At 39.5% G+C, this 23,287-nt stretch overlaps 1 protein-coding gene across 3 annotated transcripts in view; it reads right to left on the reverse strand.

The window, feature by feature from the left end:
- The window catches only part of wwp2 (WW domain containing E3 ubiquitin protein ligase 2), a 207,083-nt gene that overhangs the window by 118,524 nt on the left and 65,272 nt on the right, over positions 1–23,287 (reverse strand). For all 3 annotated transcript variants that reach the window (XM_078210656.1, XM_078210653.1, XM_078210654.1), the window contains 2 exons: positions 16,267–16,404; positions 3,314–3,410 (listed from right to left, as the gene is read on the reverse strand). In XM_078210656.1, the coding sequence (XP_078066782.1) occupies positions 3,314–3,410; positions 16,267–16,404 (235 nt within the window). The remainder of the gene's footprint in view (positions 1–3,313; positions 3,411–16,266; positions 16,405–23,287) is intronic.

The following is a 23,287-nucleotide window of genomic DNA, read 5'->3' on the forward strand; positions in this document are numbered from 1 at the left end:
CTTTCAACAAACAGTTGCAAAATGTAGCTGTCCAATAACTCCCATTGATATATTTCACAAACAATGTTCAAGAAATCGGTCAGCAACCGCGCACAGTGGTTAATACTGCTGCCTCACAGCGTCAGGGATCCAGTTCAATTCCAGCCTTGGGTGACTGTGTGGAGTTTGCACATTCTCCCCATGTCTGTGTGGGTTTCCTCCAGTGCTCCAGTTTCCTCCCACACTCCAAAGATGTGCAGGTTAGGTTGATTGGCCATGCTAAATTGCCCCTTAATATCAGGAGGACTTGCAAGGTAAGGACATGGGGTTACAAGGTGAGGGCCTGGGTGGGATTGTTGTCAGTGCAGTCTCATTGGACCAAATGGCCTCCTTCTGTACAGTAGGGATTCTATGAAATCCACAGAATCAAAACATACTTCCATCCACATTATAACTTCAAAACAATAAATATCTGCAAGTCTTTTCGAACACTGATTGTCACAGTAGCTGATATATAGGGATAAATTGCATCAAACCTATTCTTTAAATCATGCTGTTTGTCTAGAGCAACAAAAGACTTTGGACATAATAAATGTCTCACCTGCTGGCTTAGTGTATTTGCACAACCCGTATGGTACATTTCCAATGGAAGAAGATAGAAAGAAAGAGCAATTGCCTCAGGACATGGCAAAATGCTTCACAGTCAATGAAGTACATTTGAAGTGTAATTACTGTTCTGATGTGGCGAGAAACAGCAGACAATTTTGCACTTCAAGGATCCACAAATAGCAACCAGATAAATGAGCAGATCATCTGTTTTAGTGGTGTTGGCTGAGGAATAAACCTTGGCCAAGAGACTATGAAAACTCCCCTGCACTTTTTGAGTAGTGCCACGGGACTTTTTACATCTGTGGAAGTGCAAGTGAAACTGAAACTCCATCAACCTTAAAAGAAGATTGATGGAGCTTCAGTTTAACTTGCGCTTCCAGAGGGAAGTCAGAAGGTGAGTTAATCCAAGCCCCCCATCCCTAGAAACCAATAAGAGAATGACGCTGAAAAAGGTGTTGGTGCACTTTATCTGCTTAAAGATATTTGTCATGAGGAAATAACTCCTATTTTTGGTTGTGCAATGGGAGAGAAACTGGGCACATGGGACTTGCTTTCACATCTAAATCAGCTTGTCACAGTGAATAGAATGAATTAAGGTGTGTGTGTGTGCGCGCACGCGCATGCACACACGACAGTGCCTTTAACATGAATATGAGACAGTGCCTTTTCTATGTAAAAATTGACAGTTGTGTGTGACTGCAATAACAATCATTTTAAATGGAATAATGATGTAATACTGTGCCCCAGGTTAATTAATGCACTTATGGTACATTAATTAGGTGTTGACAAGGAAAATCAAAAAGAAAACTGTGATACTAAGTGATGTTACAAAAATTTGCCAAATTCCACATGAATTTTAAGGGTTCTGCCTGAGCAGCTTTGTCTTCTGCATCACATCACCTTGCTGATGAAGATTACAGCCCTCCGTCTGGAGCTGGATTACAGAGCTTAATTTTGTCAAGACATCCTTACTTTCCTTTTTGAAAACATTGCACAAAGTAACAAATAGTCAGACAGAACACGTCATGGACTCTGTTATAATGCAGCTTTTCTTGGCAAGCAAATACTCTCAAGTGTATTTTCTAAATTGAAGAAACATTAAGTCTCCAACTGAGAGAACATGCTAATCAGATTTTAGTAATTGGAGCTTAGAATTAGATATCATTACTATCTGTGCTGTTTCATCAGAATTTTACACTTCGATTTTTATTTTCATGCTGTAAATCACTGTACTTTCTTCCCCTCTATATATCTCCCACAGACCACTTTCAATTCTTGAGCCAGCTACCAGGAGGCTGGTTCGCTGACTGAAGCAAGACAGGTTTGCACAGCAGATATCAGTGACTTGTCACAAGGAAGATTCTGTGTCACTCCACCAACCATGTGGCAATTAACCACTGTAACTGAGAACTAGTTTTATTTTAAGCTGGTTTTGTGGTAATAACCTGCTTTAGTTTAATACTGTAGTGATTTTCAAAAACATGTGCATATATAGATTTCAAAGCTATTTTTTCTTCTCCCAGCTATTTTACCATTTTCCTTCTCTGGTTGCTTCTGTGAATGTATTGACTTACTGAAGGGATACAATTTTGTAGGCACTGAACACATCAAACTTGTGGCCCTTAATTACATATGAGCCTCAAAAGGGATATTCAACCATGGGGGAGGGGGAGGGGCTGTTTGCAGACGAGCCCAATCCTTGCCTCACTGAACTATCGAATACAATTTCAGCAAAAATGCTAAATAGTTGTCAAAAGCAGCCACTCAGCCTTATTTATCCTCAATTCAGGAAAATGAAACCAACTGTAGCATTCCAACTACGAAAAATGAAAACCTTCCATTTACAGCCAATTAAGTACCTTCTTAAAAGTGTAGCCACTGTTATAAAGTCAAACTAGCCAGTGCCAGCCAGTGAACACAGCATAAGTCAGTGACAGAATTTGGGACTTTTCCGGTCTATGTGGTTCAGATACTCTACTAAATACATCAGGGAAATGGGATTTTACCCTTTTTAAACGACCACTATATTTAACTTCACAATTATATATGGTCTCGCTTCCTCTGATATTCATATTCAAATAAAACATCTAATCATGCAAAATATAGACAATCAATGCAGTTCAAAGACTTTAGTATAAAGATGAAACAACTGCATTTCAACCAGGTTCTTCAACCAGCCAGAATCAAATGCTTTTACGACATTCTACCATGGAACCTGTAAATAATTATTTCTGCCATGATCAAATGACATAGTCATAAATAACATACCAGTTATACAATTTAAACAATTATAGATTATATGGATCAAGAAACCCATTGAATAAAAAAGTAAATCAACTGATGGTTAATTCCCATTTATACATTCCATAAATTTCTGAAAAATTAACTTCCAATTAGACATAACAAAAATTGAATTTTATTTCAAATTTTAATACCTGATTTCCAAATACATTTTATTTTTGGAAGAAACTACAATCTCTATGCAACACATCAGTGGATGCACAGGTTTCTGGTACACGCTGTGCTACAAACGCAATTCCGAAATAACTTGAAAAGCTAATGCTGAAAAAGGCACCTTCAGGTGCTCATTCTGCTATAACCAACAGGAAAATAATTCAACATTTGTCTGAATTACCAATTCAATCTTAATAAGTTAATAATCTGTACAAAATAAAGCCCCGTGAAGAAGAAAAAAAGCATTATTTTTAACAATTCCATCTCTTACCTCACTCTGTCTTGAGAATCATTGGTATGTGAGGGTGAACATCTTGAATCATCGTCTTGACTTGCGCTTTGATAAATTCTGCCATTCTGCTGGAATTCTGTAGAAGAAATATAGAGGTAAAAACTAGTGGACACAATAAGCGGTTGATCATAACCTTGGCAAAGAGCTTTCCTTTTCAACACAAAACTATAACTTGAAATAAATTACTTTGTTCAACCAGCTTAGAACGGATTCAGATAGCCTTAATTTAGTTTAACTTGTATGATGTTTTTCCACCATTTTAACCATAAGGTATACCATGGATGAAAAGGACATTCAGATTCTCCTACTTAAATGCATGTCGTACTTAAGACCACTAACTTATACTGTTGGGGCGGTCTCATAAAATACATACCGGCTCTATGTGAAGTTTACCCATAATCTCCTGAACAAGCATACTTAACAGGTTTAACAAATCAAACAAAGGCTAATGGAGACTTGAAATATAAGAATGTGAACTGCCGAAACTACTGTTTAATTTGTTGTTGAGTTGACAAATTTTACAAGCCACTGTGATCATACAAGGAGTTAATAATGCAGTCAGACATTTTCCATGAGTGTTCAAAGTTTCTACTGGCATCGCTGGCAGTCTAATAATTCTAGGTTTAAAAAAGACTTTTAATTTTCAACACTTGCACGTTTTAATCCAAATGTCTAATTTGCAATTAATTATTCTAATAATTATTTAATTATGCAAATCACAAGATGCTATACAAAACTATAAAATATTCCAAAGCAAGTTCAGAAAAGCAAGATAATTCCATTAATACTGAACATTGAGAGAAAATACACAACCAATTAAAATATATTCATGTGCCGTACAAAATATTTATGGAAAATAACAAATACCTGGCAGCAATTAGAATTTATCAAGGAATTCTGCTTCCATCGTAAACTACAAGAGCAAAACTCATGTTGTTTATAAAGTACTTCTTAATCCCTGAAATTATATTAGTCTCAGTATCAACCAATGGCATTTGTTCCTTTAAAAAAATATTCCGTTTTTGTTTTATGTGGGAGATTTTTTACTGCTAGTACCTGATTGAGAAATGTTGACTAATAATAATGATAACGTTACTGCCAGCTAACCTCAAAAACTTTCTTCATAATCAACTGCAGATTAAACTGGCTCCACATAAGTTAGATGAGTGCTCCACAATAGGAAAGAAAGTTGAGAACATATATCCTTCAGAATGGAAGCAACTGTATGCCAGTTTTTTCTAAATAATTCTTCTACTCATGGATTGGGGAAAACTGTATATTTCCAAACAAAACTTTTGAGAATTTTGTATTACATAAATCTTTTAACATAGCAACTTTCGAAAAATTCACCTCAACTAGACTGTCGTAGCCAATAATTTCAGAAACAAAGGTTACATGCAGTTATTTGAGGGTAAAGACTTAGGCACATGTTCAATGGCTCCAGTGTCAGCTCTGGCTCAATGAATAGAACTCTTGCCTCCGAGTCACAAGATTCCAGATTCAAACCCCACTCAAGGGCTTGAGCAGAAACATCAAGGCTAAGATTCCAGTGCAGTACTAAGGGAGTCCTGCGCTGTCAGAGGTGCTATATTTCGGAGGGGACATTTTTGGGGACCAAGTATAGTGCGTCAAAATTCGCAGATGAGACTAAGATGAGTGGCAGAGCAAAGTATGTAGAAGACTTGAAAGTCTGCAAAGAGATATAGATAGTCTAAGTGAGTGGGCAAAGGTCTGGAAGATGGAGTATAATGTTGGTAAATGTGAGGTCATCCATTTTGGTAGGAATAACAGCAAAATGGACTATTATTTAAATGGTAAAAAATTGCAGCATGCTACTGTGGAGAGGGACCTGGGTATCCTTGTGCATGAATCACAAAACGTTGGTTTGCAGGTGCAGCAGGTAATTAAGAAGGCAAACTGAATTTTGTCCTTCATTGCTAGAGGGATGGAGTTTAAAAACAGGGAGATTATGTTGCAGCTGTGTAAGGTGCTGGTGAAGCCACACCTGGAGTACTACGTACAGTTTTGAAAGGATATACTGGCACTGGAGGGGATGCAGAGGAGATTCACTAGGTTGATTCCAGAGTTGAGAGGGTTGGCTTATGAGGAAAAACTGAGGAGACTGGGACTATACTCATTGGAATTCAGAAGAATGAGGGAAGATCTTATAGAAACATAAGATTATGAATGGAATAGATAAGACGGAAGCAGAGAGGTTGTTTCCACTGGCAAGTGAAACTAGAACTAGGGGGCACGGTCTCAAAATAAGGGGGAGCAGATTTAGGACTGAGTTGAGGAGGAACTTCTTCACCGCAAAGGGTTGTGAATCTGTGGAATTCCCCATCCAGTGAAGCAGTTGAGGCTACCTCATTGAATGTTTTTAAGGCAAGGATAGATAAATTTTTGAACAGTAAAGGAATTATAGGCTATGGTGAGCGGGCGGGTAAGTGGAGCTGAGTTCACGAAAAGATCAGCCATGATCTTATTGAATGGCGGATCAGGCCTGAGGGGCCAGATGGCCTGCTCCTGCTCCTAGTTCTTATTAAAGCCAAGTCCCATCTCTCTGCTTGAGTGATGTGAAAGATCCCATGACACTATTTCAAAGAAGAGCAGAGGACCCATCTCTGGTGTCCTGGTCATTAGCTATCCCTCAATCAAAATAATAAATATAGATTATCTGATCATTATCACATTGTTCTTTATGGGTGTTTGCTGTGCACATATTGGCAGCCAGGTTTCCTATACTACAATAGTAACCACACTTCAAAAATTCTTCCTTAGCTATAAAACACCAAGACGCCTGATGGTTGTGAAAAGCACTATATAAATGCAAGTCTTTCTTTTCCACTATTTCTTTTCATCACTAGATGTTTTTCCAATATGAATGGTAATGACTCTATTAGATGAAAATGCAAGTTACCTTTTCAGATGGAATGCCTCTTAACAATAAATGTTTTTAAAAATGTTTTCAGTAAGCTAATATCTACAACATAGACATATACTTTCACGTAATTTAATGATGTCCACTCCAACTATTATTGAAATACTGAACAAAAAGATGTCCTGCCATTTCCAACACTGGCATGTTGCACCAAGCAGCCTCTTGCTGCACTGCAAATTCTAAAATTCCCTCGTGATTGCAAACACAAACTCTGTTCATTGAAATCCAAATATTTTATGTGGCCTCCCACCTTCCAGGGTCTTATTCATTTTTGATTTTGGAAATAATCTGAGAAAATAAATAAAAGTTGGCTGTGGGCAGCAAATGCAAAATTATTAAGTCACACAATTTAAAATCAGTTGCAAAAAGTTACGTGACAACATTAGAATCTTGCTGTTTTTCAAAACTGTGATGGACAGATAAAATTAAAATGAGCATAATTTGATGTGATTAAAAATGGCCATAGGCAATCCTTAGGTTTTGAACTGATATGGTATTACATCAAAAGGTCAAATTGCACATTGAACTACTCAGATCAAACCAAACACAGAAGCTGTGCGCTCATGTCTCAGTGCATGAATATTTCATTGAATTCTTAGAATTGATACATACAGACCAGGAAGATCTTAATTTCATTGCCTAGTCTATGCTAAAGTTAGCTGATCTGAGCTCGAGTTGTTGCAATTGCCCCCTGCATCCCTGAGGGGGTGGGGAGGGGCTATCAAATTTTATTGCACTTTGACCAACTGTATCTCACTTACTTCCAAATCAAGGTGACCTAATAAATTCTAGTATGGCCACCAGTAGAACACATTTTAAATACTGTTGAAAAGAGAGACGTGTCGCCGAAGCTTTCTTTCTTGCACTCATCAGGACAAACACAAGAATTCCAAATTTCAAATGATCACAACAATTTATATTACAGGAAAATAGGATGCTGATTTAGTCACCAATTAGCACCCTTTTCTCCTGTAGTATAAGTTATGATCATTTGAAATTTGGCATTCTTGTGTCTGTCCTGATGAGTGCAAGACAAAAAGTTTTGGCAACATGTCTTTCTTTTCAGCAACATCAAAGTTCTGTACTTCCAGGCAACTGTCATTTTAAATTGATTTTCAACACTATTCGTAATAATCTTATTTAGAAGTGATCCATATTTTAAAATCAACAGTTAAATCAATCCTTAGTACAACAGAATGGATTCAAATATAGCATATATAATAGGGACAACATGTGTAAACTCTCCAATTTAACAAACTAGATCTTACAGGTTATATGTAAAGTGCAAGAGGGAAGCCAGGGAAAGGGTTGGTCCACTCAAGGATAGTGGTGGGAATCTATGCATGGAACCAGAGGAAATGGGTGAGATACTAAATGAATACTTTGCTTCAGTATTCACCAAAGAGAACTACTTGGTGGATGAGGAGCCTAGGGTCGGGTATGTAGGTATTCTGGGTCATGTCAATATCAAAGAGGTGGTGTCGGGCGTCTTAAAAAGCATTAAAGTAGATAAATCCCCATGGCCTGATGGGATCTACCCCTGAATACCGAGGAAGGCAAGGGAGGAAATTTCTGGGGCCTTGACAGAAATCTTTGTATCCTCATTGGCTACAGGTGAAGTTCCAGAACACTGGAGGATAGCCAATGTTGTTCCAATGTTTAAGAAGGGCAGCAGGGATAATCCAGGAAATTATAGGCCAGTGAGCCTTAGGTCAGTGGTAGGGAAATTATTGATAAAGATTCTCAGGGACAGGATTTACTCACATTTGGAAACAAATGGACTTATTACTGATAGACAGCATGGTTTTATGAAGGGGAGGTCGTGCCTTACTAACTTGATTGAGTTTTTCGAGGAAGTGACAAAGATGATAGATTAGGGAAAGGCATTGAATGTTGTATACATGGACTTCAGTAAAGCCTTTGACAAGGTACCTCATGGTAGACTGGTACAAAAGGTGAAGTCACACGGAATCAGAGGAGATCTGGCAAGATGGATACAGAACTGGCTTGGGCATAGATGACAGAGGGTAGCAGTAGAGGGGTGCTTTTCTGAATGGAAGACTGTGACTGGCGGTGTTCCACAGTGATCAGTTCTGGGACCTTCATTGTTCATAGCATATGTAAATGATTTGGAGGAAAATGTAGCTGGTTTGATTAGTTAGTTCGCAGACGACACAAAAATTGGTGGAGCTGCGGATAGTGAAAAGGATTGTCAGAGGATACAGCAAAATATAGATCGGTTAGAGACTTGGGCGGTGAAATGGCAGACGGAGTTTAATCCGGACAAATCTGAGGTAATGCATTTTGGAAGGTCCAATGCATGTAGGAATTATACAGTAAATGGTAGAACCCTTAGAAATATTGACAGGCAAAGAGATCTGGGCGCACATGTCCACCGATCACTGAAAGTGGCAACGCAAGTGGATAAGGCAGTCAAGAAGTCATACAGCATGCTTGCCTTCATCAGTCGGGCCAATGAGTATAGGAATTGGCAGGTCATGCTGCAGCTGTACAGAACCTTATTTAGGCCTCATTTGGAATGAGAGAGAGATAAGTAGGTTCTTGATTAATAAGAGGATCAGGGTTAATGAGGAAAAGGTAGGAGAATGAGGATGAGAAAAATATCAGCCATGATTGAATGGTGGAGCAGACTCGATGGGCTGAGTGGCCTAATTCTGCTCCAAGTCTTATGGAATGCTATGTACAGCCATATTACCAGAAGGATGTGGATGCTTTGGAGAGGATACAGAAGAGGTTTACCAGAATATTGTCTGGTCTGGACGGTATTAGCTATGAGGAGAGGTTGGATAAACTCAGTTTGTTCTCACTGGAACAAGGGGGGTTGAGGAGCGACCCGATAGAGGTTTACAAGATTATGAATGGCATGGACAGAATGGATAGTCAGATGCTCTTTCCTTGGTAGAAAAGTCAAATATTAGGGTACATAGTTTAAGGTGCGTGAAGAAAGGTTTAGAGGAAACATGCGAGGCAAATTTGTTTTTTTACACAGTGGGTGGTAAATGTCTGGAATTATGATCTGTGCAGACTTGAAGGGCCGATGGATCTGTTCCTCTGCTGTACTGTTCTTTGTTCGCTTTGTTCTTTGTTATTGGACATGAGTGATTACTATTCAATGAAAGTTATATTCTGGTCGGTTCACTTGTTAAATTGTGCAATCTTTAGACGAAAGACACTTACGACAGTCAAAATTTCCACCTCAGATGGCAGTGATACTGCCACTTGCAGCTATATAAACCGGTGTGTGAGAATCCATAAAAAGTGGGAACATAATTGAGGAGTTAGGTCCCAATGTGGCTCCTGTGCTCATGAAAACCCTGTGATTTCACACCACTGTCAGCACAGTGAATTTAGTGACAAGGAGCCTTGTGCATGAGGGCTTTGGCAGAAAAGAAACTTAACATCTGTAATGGAATTAAACATGGAGTGGATAAGCAATGAAGGGAGGCTGCTTTTCATGTAGGTTGTCAAGCCAAGCCAAATTACATTTGGGTTTCGGACAGAGGCAGCATTTTGGATTGGTGATGTTCCTGGTGCATATGTTTTGGGAATTACTGAAATGTGAAATTGTATTAAAGTTTTGGAGAGAATCAGACAATATATCAAGTGTTAAAAGGGGCAAAAGAACAATCACGTAAATTACATGCAGATGAACCTGACTCAAGCCGGGAATCGAACCTGGGTCCCTGGTGCTGTGAGACAGCAATGCTAACTAGTGCCACCATGCTGCCCTCATAGTTGATTGGTTGAGCACTGGATTGTTGGGCAGAAGGAGATTGCAGAGGGAGGGAAGAGCAAAGTCATGGAGGGAGTGCCTCTGATCAAAAGCAAATCAAATAAATGGTTGCATTCAGCAGCTACAACATAAGTACAAGACTTTAGTTCATACCTTCTGAATACCAATTGAAAGAATGTTGCCCAATGATCTTGCTCATTCTGGACCCCCCGATGGCAGGTTTTGCCAGGCTCAAGAAACAGAAGCAGCATCTTGCATTTATATTGAGTTTTTATTGCAGAAGAACATCCCGCGGGTTTTCACAGGCACATTATCAAAAAAACTTTAGATGCGGGTGGGTAGGAGAGAGGGGAGAGGGGCTTTAGAGCTGGAGGGAGTGGAGAAGGACCAAACAATGGAGGAATTTAAACAGCATAATGAGTAGAAGTAGTGTTCAGGAAAAATTGAAGGTTATGAAGAATGGATGATGGAAGGCCAACCAGGTGAGTCAAGTTTTGAAGTGACAAAGACATCATTGGGGGAATCTTACCAAAAAATGGCAGTGTTGTTTCTGGCTAGAAAACTGGTCTGTTTCTCTCCAGGTTACTTTTTCTCTCCAGATTTTATGACATTCTGCCTAAAAAAAATCAAAGGGGCACGTTTCACGCCATCATGCAGGGGGGCAGAATCTCAACACGCTGGCAAAACTTGGCTGCATTAAGATCAGGTCACCATAATTAAAGGGTGCCCCAGTCATAACAGGAATAAACCTCCCCCCCCCCCACCCCCCAGCCCTTCCCAGATGCCTCAGAGGCTCCTCTCCCCACCCCCAATTGGAGTTGGCACTTCTCTCCCCTCCCCCACCCACCTAATCATTGCCCCCCCTCAGTACAGCCAGCATGGGCATGGTATCAGCCTGGCAGTGCCAACCACTGCCTGGTCATGTCCCTCTTCCCTAGGGGCTATATTCACCACAACAGGTTCACGTCTAGGTGAATCTGTTGCAAGTCACGTCTGTGTAGTGTCATTATAAGGTGGGGGGATTCAATGTACAGCGAGGTGGTGTGTTAATAATATCAAAATATATTAAAATTCATGTAAAGCAGGTTCATCTGTTCGGGCATGAACCTGGTGAGGGGCGGGGAAGATCCGAGATCATGATCTCGCTGGCGAGATCTGCAACTTCCGGATCTTGAGCCCCCACCAGCACTTGCACGGATGGTGAACACGAGCTCAAGATCGCTTCCTATGACTCTTTCAGCAGCGGATGGGCTACGGTGGGGCAGAAGGATATTATGAAACGGAAGTAGACAGTCTTTGTGATGGAGAGAATGAGGTGAGAAGCTCAGCATCAAATAGCTGAAGTTGCAAAGTACCTGGTCTGTCAAAGCCATTAGTTTTGGAGAAGAATGAAATTAGAGGCAGATGTAAAAACTTTATAATGCTGACCAAGGATGATAGCTATCGCGTTCCCAATATTTAACTGGAAATGTGCACCTCATGCAAGCATCCTTGAGCACAAATTATGATACCAGGTTACATAAACTTGCTTTTGATTCTCTCTTTAGAAGGATAACGAGTGATTTAACCAAGGCATTTAAAATAATAAAGGGGTTTTCATGGCATTGATACAAACAAACTGGTTTCTCTGGTGGCAGAATCTAGAACTAAAGGGCATAATCTTTAAATGAGAATTAGGCCTTTTGGAATGGAAATCTGGAAACACTTCCCATACAAAGAATAATGGAAATCTTGAACTTGTTCCCACAAAATGCTGTGGATTCCAGGTCAATTGAAATTTTCATAATTAAAATCAATATATTTTTGTTGGAGAAGGATATCAAGGAATATGCAAATACATGTAAATGAGTGGAGGTGCAGATTGACCGTGATCTAATTAAATGGTGGAACATGCCCAAGGACTGAATGACTTCCAACTGTACCTATATGGTCCCAGCTGAAACACCAAATTAATAAAATCACAGAAATTATCTAAAAAGTGCCCAATACATCATGAAGACTAGAATCCTTGGTTCTAAATTTCCTTTCAAACAGCTTTGACTTTCTCAAAGCGCGATTATATCATTTAATAAATTTTATATACATCAGTACTGAAACATACAATAGAAGGGCATAAACTCAGTAATGGGTTACCCATTTCAGACAGAGATGAGGAAGAATTTCGTTTCTCAGAGGATAGTGAATCTGTGGAATTCTTTACCACAGAGGCTAGGTCACTAAGTATGTTCATGGCCGAGATAGACAGATATTTAATCAGTAAGGGAATCAAGGATCATGGGGATAAGATGGGAAAATGAAGTTGAGGATTATATCAGATCAGTCATTATCTCATTGAGTGGCAGAGCAGACTCGATGGTCCAAATGGCCTATTTCCGCTCCTACGTCCTAGAATACCTGACGCTAAAATGCCGCCCCTATTACCTTCTGCAGGAGTTCACTTCTGTTATCCTGACAGCAGTTTACATCCCATCTCACGTGGACGTGAAGACCGCGCTAGATGAAATATATACCACTACAAATAGTCTTGAGACAAAACATCCTGAGGCCTTGTTCATCGAGACTTCAATCAGGCCAAGCTCAAGAGTGTCCTAGCAAGATACGACCAACACGTCTCCTGTTCCACCAGAGGCCCAAACATCCTAGACCACTGCTGCACAAATATCAAACATGCCTACCGCTCTATCGCCTGCCCACACTTTGGTAAATCAGACCACAAGGCTGTGCTCCTGCTCCCGGCTTACAAGCAAAAACTGAAGCGGGAGAATCCGTCAAAGAAAGTCGTGCAATGTTGGTCTGAGGAATTGGATAATCTCCTACAGAACTGCTTAGAGTCAGTAGACTGGTCAGCATTTAAAAACTCTGCAACCAGCCTGAACGAGTACACCACTACAGTAACTGACTTCATTAATAAGTGTGTAGAAGACTGTGTACCAAAGAAGCAAATCCGCGTGTTCCCCAACCGGAAACTATGGGTGAACAGGGCTATCCACTGCTTGCTGAAGTCCAGGTCTGAGGGTACTCACGTAAAGTGATCCTGACCTATACAAGAAAGCCAGATATGATCCAAGGAGATCCATCAAAGATGACAAAAGACTGATTTGGACCAAGCTAGGGTCCCAGGCCAGCCACACGGACCCTCGCAAACTATGGCAAGGTCTACAAGACATAATAGGCTACAAGATGAAGGCATGTAAAATCGCCGGCACCAACACACCCCGCCCTGATGAGCTCAATGCATTCTTTGCTCGTTTTGAGCGAGAGGTCAGCGAGAGCACGCCGTCCACTCTGGAAGCCTCGGATGAACCTGTATCCGAGGTCACCATTGCAGGTGCCAGAGCAGCCTTCTCAAAGGTCAACCACGGAAAGCAACTGGCCCATATGGGCAACCCGGATAAGCACTCAAATCCTGCACAAACCAGCTAGCGGGGGTATTCGCAGACATCTTCAACCTCTCTTTACAACAATCTGAGGTCCCTATCTGCTTCAAGAAGACGAACATCATCCCAGTACCAAAGAAAAGCCAAGCAGATTGCCTTAATGACTATCATCCGGTGGCTCTGACAGCCATCATTATGAAGTGCTTCTAAAAATTAGTCATGGCACGAATCAATTCCAGCCTTCCAGATTGCCTGGATCCACTACAGTTCACCTACCTCCGCAACAGGTCCACAGCAGATGCCATTTCCCTGGCCCTGCACTCAACCCTGGAACACCTAGATAACAAAGACACCTATGTCAGACTCCTATTTATCGGCTACAGCTCAGCCTTCAACACCATTATTCCTACGAAACTCATCTCCAAACTTTGGAGCCTGGGGCTCAGCTCTTCCCTCTGCAACTGGATCCTGAATTTCCTAATCCAGAGGCAACAGCACTCCTCCACGATCATCCACAACACCGGTTTCGCACAAGGCTGTGTTCTCTGCCCCTTACTATACCCTTACACACCTATGACTGTGTGGCCAAATTTCCCTCTAACTCGATTTTCAAGTTTGCTGATGAGACCACTGTAGTGGGTCAGATCGCAAACAATGACGAGACGGAGTTCAGGAAAGAGATAGAGAATCTGGTGAACTGGTGCAACGACAATAATCTCTCCCTCAATGTCAACAAAATGAAAGAGATATTCATTGAATTCAGGAAGCATAATGGAGGACCTGCCCTCATCGACATTAATGGGGATGAAGTAGAAATGGTCAAGAGCTTCAAGTTTTCAGTTGTCCAGGTCACCAACAACCTGTCCTAGTCCCCCCATGCCAACACTATAGTTAAGAAAGGACACCAACACCTCTACTTTCTCAGAAGATCAAGGAAATTTGGCATGTCAGCTACAACTCTCACCAACTTTTACAGATGCACCATAGAAAGCATTCTTTCTGGTTGTATCACAGCTTGATATGACTCCTGCTCTGTCCAAGACCGCAAGAAACTACAAACGGTCGTGAACGAAGCCCAGTCCATCACGTAAACCAGCCTCCCACCCATTGACACTGTGTACACTTCCCACTGACTCGGAAAAGCATAATTAAGGACCCCCACGCACCCTGGACATTCTGTCTTCTACTTTCTTCCATCGGGATAAAGATGCAAAAGTCTGAGAACACGTACCAACCGACTCAAGAACAGCTTCTTCCCTGCTGCCATCAGACTTTTGAATGAACCTACCTCACATTAAGTTGAACTATGACTGTAAACTGACATTCGGCAACCTCCCCTTTCCTTCTCAAATAAAAGGTATGCTTTGTCTGTATAGCGTGCAAGAAACAATACTTTTCACTGTATATTAATACGTGACAATAATAAATCAAATCAAACGTTGTATGGTGCAAGTATTAATTCTCTCCAGTCCACTGTTATTGAATAACTACAAAATACAACCTTTTAATACCATTAAAAATATTCTACTGCTTCCAAGTTCTAAAAACATACTGAACAAACATATTTTACACACTCTTCAAAGCACATCCTAAAGCTTTCAATAATCAGAATTAATTATTTTACAAATCATCTTCAGAATTTTGTTAAGCATAGCAAAACTATGAGTTGAATACAAAGAGAATGGATTAACAGATGTACCAAGCAATTCACAGACCTAATACCTTGCTATCTTCTTTGGTGGTCAAAAGAGAGGGGTTGGGCCTGGAATTCAGGCTCTGCCGGGTTCTCATCAACTTATAGCATAAGATAAAGACTTTGAGTACAATGTTTACATACACTGCAATATTATTTTCTAACGATCCAGCTTATTGTAGCAACAAAACTTGGTTTCCTGGTTTTTAAAGAAAATAGTCTATTTACAAATTGTTTTTAAGTTTCCAATAATTTTTGGATTTATAACAAACTCAAATGTCCTATCAATTCAACATTAAATCCCTGTGAAATTTTGTACAATAAATTTAGAAACCTAATACAATACCAAAATTTTGCCATTTTCAGCTTCTGGAAATGATGCATGCCGACAGTGGAAAGAACCTAGTATTAGACATGATAACATCATTATGAATGAAACTATTGTTGGAAGCAAATTAGAGGAGCTATAAACCAACAGGTGATTAATTCACCAAATAAAAACATGGCTCTCATTTGGCCCAAGTCATTGGTATGCCAGCGCTGTAATATGTTGTCAATATAAGTCAATGAACGATGTGCAAATATTTTGAAATGATTGAAGAATTAGCTATTGTAAAAACCCCCTATTTTGCGATTGGTTTAAGAGCCAATGTAATTAAAACCTTCATGATTTCCTTTCAGTCAATTTAAGCTTGACTACTAATTAACACTAAGGTTAAAATCAACTGGAAATGGCAAACATAAAACAAAATTTGATAGCTTGAAATTAACAACTTTGCAGTATAATATACCCCAAATATAGTAAGGTTACATATAGATGTTCAACTGAGTAGAAGTTGCTGCTATCATGTGCTTGTAAACAAGATGCATATTTTAAGACAGTATTAAATCCATGATTATCCTTTATCAGAACCAACTTAAGACAAGCAACAGACAACAGCACAGAAAGTTTGTCAAATTAAACTATTAGAGATTTAGTAAATTGAATTTTACAACTTCTAACACCACAAAATATTTGTTTTGAACTTACCAGTTTTAATACCAACTATAAAAACACATTTTCATTGAAGAGCTGCAAATCAATTAAGGTGTATTAAGTAATTTCTTATGTATGACCCATCACCCGCAATCCAAGCATCAGAATGAACCATGTGTTGCAGTACTTACTTTCTGTCATGATGGTGCCATTAGGCAGATTTCCCAAGTCAACATTAAGGCCATCCAGGCAAACAGTCAATTCACCGCTGCACACAACACCACTTTTGTTTCCCACCTGAAGGTTCAAATTCAGCTGAATGTTCTCCACTGTGAGCAAGAAAAAGTGAGAAAAAAAATGATTTGATTGAGTTTGTTATTTCCCTGTCACTCACAAGTGAGAAAACACCATGGGCAGTTTTCATGTCACCAAGCTCCTACAAAGACCTTCTGTTGAAGCACACCTGAATTCAAAACCTTTTCAGTTCACGGCTGGATGCACAGAGACAGATTTTTTTTTCAAATACTCCATTCTGTACCAACACTGGGAGCAAAATGCTTTAACATTCCCCATCTTTAATGCACTAAATCCAATTGGGAGCAGATGACTTCACAAATTTTTACAATGACCATGAGCTGACTTACATGATCTGGGTAAGTCAGAGTAATTTTCTTCTCAGAATGTCCCCCTTTAGTTTGTACATGCACTAGCCCAAGATTGTTTCACTAACAGTTTAGCAAGAAATGTATTTGATAGGCAACCCAATGAAATGCATGCACCACACCTCTGCATGTACAAATGTAACCCAAAGTAGCACTTAACCTTTTTAAGCATTTAGAATGTTTTGCGATGTTAAAGATCCCATATAAATACAAAGTTGTTGTTTTACTGCTACACATTTAAATAGATGACAATTTGAGCATCGCATTTCCGCAATTAAAATATGCATTCAGTTTCTGATATAAAATCCATCAAATTGATGTTGTATTCATGAATCACTTAGATTTAATAAATTTCTTATTGCCAAAAATGTGCACTGTGACATTATTTATTTTGAATAAAATGTTATACTTTTCTGTTCTACCAACAGTGAGAAAAATTGCCAAATTACTTTCCCCTCTTAATTTTCTCACCTTAAATCCTCTCCTAAAGATAATGATTTATCTGGGGCACAGTTCCTAAATTCAAGCAACTCTTCAGTATCTAAACCATGTCTCTACTGTCCATATGGGAATCTAAATAGTGACTGGTCGAAGGCTATTTGACTGAGCGAGGCAGCACAGCCAATCCCAAAGATGTCCCTGTCCAATAACCATGGAAGTTCAAGCTTCCCTAGATTTGGGGGAAGTGCCAGAGAATTGGCGTGTGGCAAATGCAACACCCTTATTCAAGAAAGGATGCAAGAAAAGTCTCAGCATCTGCAGGCCAGTTAGTCGAAGATCAGTGAGAAGTCCAAGTTTTGGAATCCTTCTTCAGGGGAAAAGATCACCTGGCATTAGGAGAACCAGCACAAATTTGTAAAAGGCAGAGATGGTTGGTGAAGAAAATGTAGTGGATTTTTATCTATTTGGATTTGAAGGAAGTGTCTGACAAGGTACCACATAAAAGGCTGGTATACAAAATTGAGGCCAATGGAATAGGAAGGTGTGCATTTGGATTTAAAAATTGGCTGAAAGCAGCAAGTGGTGTTCCCCGAGGGTCAGTGCCAGGACCACTGCTTTTTTTTGCTATATAAATGACTTGTTGCTTGGAATACAGAATAAAAAGTCCAAATTTGCTAATAATATCCAAATGTAACTTGGAGGAATGGCAAACAGTTACAATAATACAAACTGCCTGCAATAGGACATATCCAGGCTGGCACAACGGGCAGACAAGTGGCAGTTTGGATTTAATACAAAAAAGTGAGAGATGATGCATTTTGGCGTAAGTGATAGGGAGATGCATCATAGATTTAATGGCACAATTCTAAAGGGAACGTAGGAACGGATGGAAATGGAAGTGCATGAACATGATCTTTGAAAGTGGCAGGACATATTGAGAGAGTGGTTAACAAAACATAAGTGCTAATTTATAATAGAGGACAAATGGCAGAGCAATTAAACAACCACTTTAATTCTGTCCTCATGGAAGACACAGATAACATCCCAGAAATGCTAGGAAACCAAGAATCGAAGGAAATTAGCATTAGTAAAAACAGTGCTGGGGAAATTAATAGGACTGAAAGTCAATAAATCCCCAGAGCCTTATAATCTACATCCCAGGGAAATGGCCATGGAAATAGTGGATGCTTTGATTGTCATATTCCAAAATGTTGTAGATTCTTGAACAGTCCTGGCAGATTGGAAGGTGACAAATGTTAAGTGCACTATTTAAAAAAGGAGGGAGGGAGAAAATAAGGAATTACAGACCAGTTAACCTATCAGTGGTAGGGAAAATGCTAGTTTATAATAAGGGATGTGATAATAGGATATTTAAAAAATAACAGGATTAGACAAAGTCAACATGTATTTATGAAATGGAAATTATGTTTGACAAACCTACTCAATTGTTTTGAGGATGTAACTAGTAGAATAGATAAGGGAGAACGAGTGAATGTGGAGTATTTGGATTTTTAGAAAGCTTTTGATGAAATCCAACATAACAGGCTAGTGTGCAAAACTAAAGCACATAGGTTTGGGAGTAATAAATTGGCAATGGATTGAGAATTGGTTAGCAAACAGGAAACAGAAAGTAGGAATAGATGGGTCCTTTTTGGAATGGCAGGCAGTCACTAGTTTGTTACCTCAGGGATCAGTGCTTGGCTATTCACAAGATATGTCAATAATTTGGATGAGGGAACAAAATGTAATAACTCCAAGTTTGCTGATGGAGCAATACTAAGTGGGAATGAAAGTGGTGAAGAGGATGTTAAGAGGCTACAAAGTGATTTAGACAAGTTGAGTGAGTGGACAAATACATTGCAGTATAATGTGGACAAGTGTGAAGTTATCCACTTCAGTAGGCAAAGCAAAATGGCAGAGTATTATTTGAATGGTGATAGATTGGGAAATGTTTATGTACAAAGGGACCTGGACTTCCGTGCACACCAACCATTGAAAGCAAGCATGCAGATGCAAAAAAGCAGTAAGGAAGGCAAATGATATGTTGGCCTTCACTTCAAGAGGATTTGAGCATAGGAACAAGGTTATCATACTGCAGCTGTGGAGGGCCTTGATGAGACATCTGGAGAACTGTGTGCAGTTGCGATCTCCTTACCTAAGAAAGAGAAAGTGCAGCAAATGTTCACCAGACTGATTCCTAGGATGGTCATATGAGGGGAGATTGGGTCAACTAGGCCTGTATTCACTGGAGTTTAGAAGAACAGGGAATCTCCTCAAAATGTATAAAATACTGACAGGGTTAGACAGACTGGATGCAGGGATGTTGTTCTCCCTGGCTGGGGGTCTAGAGCAAAGGGGTCACAGTCTCAGGATATGGGGTAGGCCAGTTAGGACTGAGATGAGGAAAAATTTCTCCACTCAGGGTGATCAACCTATGGAAACAGGAGTATGGTGTTGAGATATAGAATCTGCCATGATCATATTGAATGGCAGATCAGGCTTGAGGGGCTGAATAGCCTCCTCGTGCTTGTATTTTCTGTGTTTCCAAAAACACTTCCCATTAGCTGATTGTATAAGGACTCGGGGACACAAATTTAATATTTTGGACAAGAGATACAAGGGGAATGAGAAGAAGTTTTAATGCATTGGTGATGAACCTGGAATTTACTGCCCATGGGGGTGGAAGGATAATTTCAAAAGAAAATCAGATGAATATTTGAAGGAAATTAACATGCAGGGCTACAGGAACAGAGCAGGGGAATGATTGCTCCACGGGAGATAGCATGGACTCAGAGAGCCAAATAGCTTTGTTCTGTGATGTAAATAACAGTGACTCTAAGTGCACATTCCAGCAGGGATTACAAGAGGGAGATTAGAATTCTACCTGATGTTTCTCCCCCTTTTGAAACCAAACCTTTTATTACCACTCAGCTGAATTGCTTCGACGAAACAGAAACTACAAGTTCAATGATTAACATTATTGTATTATAAAAGCAACCAAGTGAAACTCAGGTACATTTGTACGTAACAGCAGGATAAGATGCTGCACCTCAAAATATCACTCATTGTATGAATTCAAGATGATTCATTGAGTGCATGGTAAAGGTTGTTATTCTGGTATTCATACTTCTCATCACTTTTGTATTTACAATTGCCTTAAAACAAAGGAACCCAATGTTTAAGTGAAACAGTTGATGTGATGCTGAGCCAGAATGGAGAGTATGGTGCCAATGTTAATCTTGGTTTGTACTGAGTGAGTCAATATCTGTTGTGACAATAGTGGCTAGCTCAGTTCCAAACTAAGCAGGAGAGAAAAAGTATAAATATTATTAGCTCTTAACTACTATCCAGTGATGCTGCTAGAAAGCACATCAAACTAACTTATAATATCTCCCACGTAGCACAGCCTGCCAGCACATTATCTGGGCACAAAGAATTAAACTGGGATGAGATATTGAGGACAGCTGGCTCCGTCCCAGCACAAATCACCACTAGAAAAGGAAGTACAAAACAAGACATTTGGAGGAGGGATGGTTGAAGGGGGTGGTGAAAGAGTGCATGAGAGGAGAACGAACAACAGCGAAAAATTGCCCTGGTAGAATCCTACGATTTATTCCCAGAATTTCAAATGCAAAGAATTCTCAATTTCAGTGGGGCCATTAAAGAGTGACAATGGGAGTGACCAGGTAATTTACACTAGGAAAGGAGAACAACAGACTGAAAATTGTCAGATCAGCAAACAATCCATTCCCAGTCTCCCATACATCTTCAAGCAAACAATTACAGAGCAGATTGTCCAGCTGCACTATTAGACAAGAAACATACATAGAATTGTAAAACGTCTGTGGCAATGAAACAGAGAATTCGAACCAACAGGTCCATGATAGCTTATGCTCCACTCGAGCCTCCTCCCACTCCTTCATTTAGCCCAATCAAGCATAGTTCGTATTCTCTTCCTCAAGTTCTCCTTAAACGTATCTAAGCTGATCAAAACTACTTCTTGTGGCAACGAGTTCCATATTCTAACCATGCTCTGGGTAAAGGAGCTTCTCCTGAATTCCCTACTAGATGTGTTAATGGCTTTCTTATATTACCTCAATGCTGTTGAAAAGCTAAGATGCACAAAATGGACCTGGAGTGTTAGGTATTTGTGGAAGAACAGATACTTCCAAAGGTCATAATGAGGCACACGAATTGAAACTCCAATGGAATAATCAGTGAGTGAATTCCACAGGCAGAGTCTTCATTTTTTAAAAATTACATGTCTACGGAACCTCCTCAACTCTGCTTTTAATGAGCTGCACGTTATCTGGGTACAAAGAATAAAACTGGGATGAGATACAATGAATAAATCTACCAATGTTATTTTCAAGTAACAGAAACAGCTGCAGCCATTGTGTATTTGCTTATTCTCAGCTTCTATATCTAACCTCTGTCTTCTTCAGCCTGCTTGTACTGCACCCCAAGATCACTGTCATCCGAATTCTGATGGCTCTGTTCCTTTCACATGGTTTCAACCAGTTTTCGTCTTCCAGAGGTTTAAGTTTCCAATCTCAATCTTGGCTTCCTTAGAAGCTGTAAGGAGCAGTTGCCTTTATTCCCCTTCTCATTAACCCTTTCCATTTTAGGTCTCAAAAAAATGCAAGCTTTGAAACTATGAATTCCAGCCACTTGGAATTCACAAAAAAAGTAACCCAAAAGTCCTATATAAACACAAATAGTAATAGTGTAGTCAAAGGATGACTGGGGCCATTTCGGGATAATAAAGGAGACAGAGTATGGCTGAAGTATAAAATGAGTTATCTGCATCAGACTAGTGGATGCTGCCAAGGTAGCAGTAAAGGAGAAAGCAGTAGCAATGTTGGATAGGATAAAAAGAAAGTTGCAGTACTTAAAAGGTTAATAGTTCTGAGAGAAGAAAAGTCACTGGTACAGATGGGATAAAACCTAGCTTATATGGGGAAATAATTTCTGGATTGTCCATAGTCCAGTCTTATTACACCACGATAGTCAAATTCATCACAAGTATCTGCATCGCACTGCAGCTGAGGTCTGCACACACAGGTTCCACTAGACTCCAGACAGGACATTTTACCAATCTTCAGATTTTTGCAATATATTGCTACTAGCCTTTATCTCAGATTAAATTTATTGGTGGCTGCTCTCCATTTTTGAAGTACTCCACATGAGGATTCCAGTGCCAATTACTCCCGCCAAAATTAAGTGCCAACAGGTTTCTTTTGCTTCTCCTTGATGAAGTCCATATGACGTTTCACCCTTTTTTGTCTTGGTTTAACTGATCGGCTTAATTTTGCCTTATTGGAACATTAGGTACTTGTGCTTCAGTATGGTATTCAATATTATTTCACTGTAAATAATCACGTTACAGATACAAAGCTGGTGTCAAAAGATCAGAACACAAAGTTTAATGACTGAGTTGGAAATATATTCTTTGCCTTCCTAAAAGCCAAAGCTCAGAATAAATCCCCTAATGCTCATGAGTATAGAAATTATATAAAAAACGTTTAAATATTACATTTGATCATTAAACCATAATTTTATTATTTCTATCATATTACCAATTGAGATGGTCTAATCCTGTGTTAAGCAAATATAACTGAAAAGTTACGTTAATGTATGCCCATAAAAACTGTTCCAATGTTTGAGCACCATGCTATATCTACAGCATTTTAAATTGATACATTAAAAATGCTTATTTGTTCTGGGATTATGAATAATGTTGGCCAGGCCATATTTATTGTCCATCCCATGTTGCCTGAAGGTGGTGGCCTTCTCCTTGAATTGCCACAATCTCAGGAGTGGTTACGGTATTCCCAAGAGGATGTGAGAGTAGTATGGTCCACAAAATATTGCGGTGTTCGTGGATATTCAAAGTTTTTGCACACCATTTCAAAATGGAGAAACCAGCTATGATTATCACTGTGACAAACAATCTTCATCAGGAAGCACAAACCATCAAGTGTTCTAAATCTAATAGTTTATACTATAAAAACATAAACATGACTTCAAAAATAACACTTTGCAGAGAAATTATGCAGGGCAGTTGAATCTCAACATACAGGCTTACCATCACAGCTCAGTTGAGAGA

Source organism: Mustelus asterias, chromosome 4 (genome assembly GCF_964213995.1).
Source record: "Mustelus asterias chromosome 4, sMusAst1.hap1.1, whole genome shotgun sequence".
Classification (NCBI taxonomy): Eukaryota; Metazoa; Chordata; class Chondrichthyes; order Carcharhiniformes; family Triakidae; genus Mustelus; species Mustelus asterias.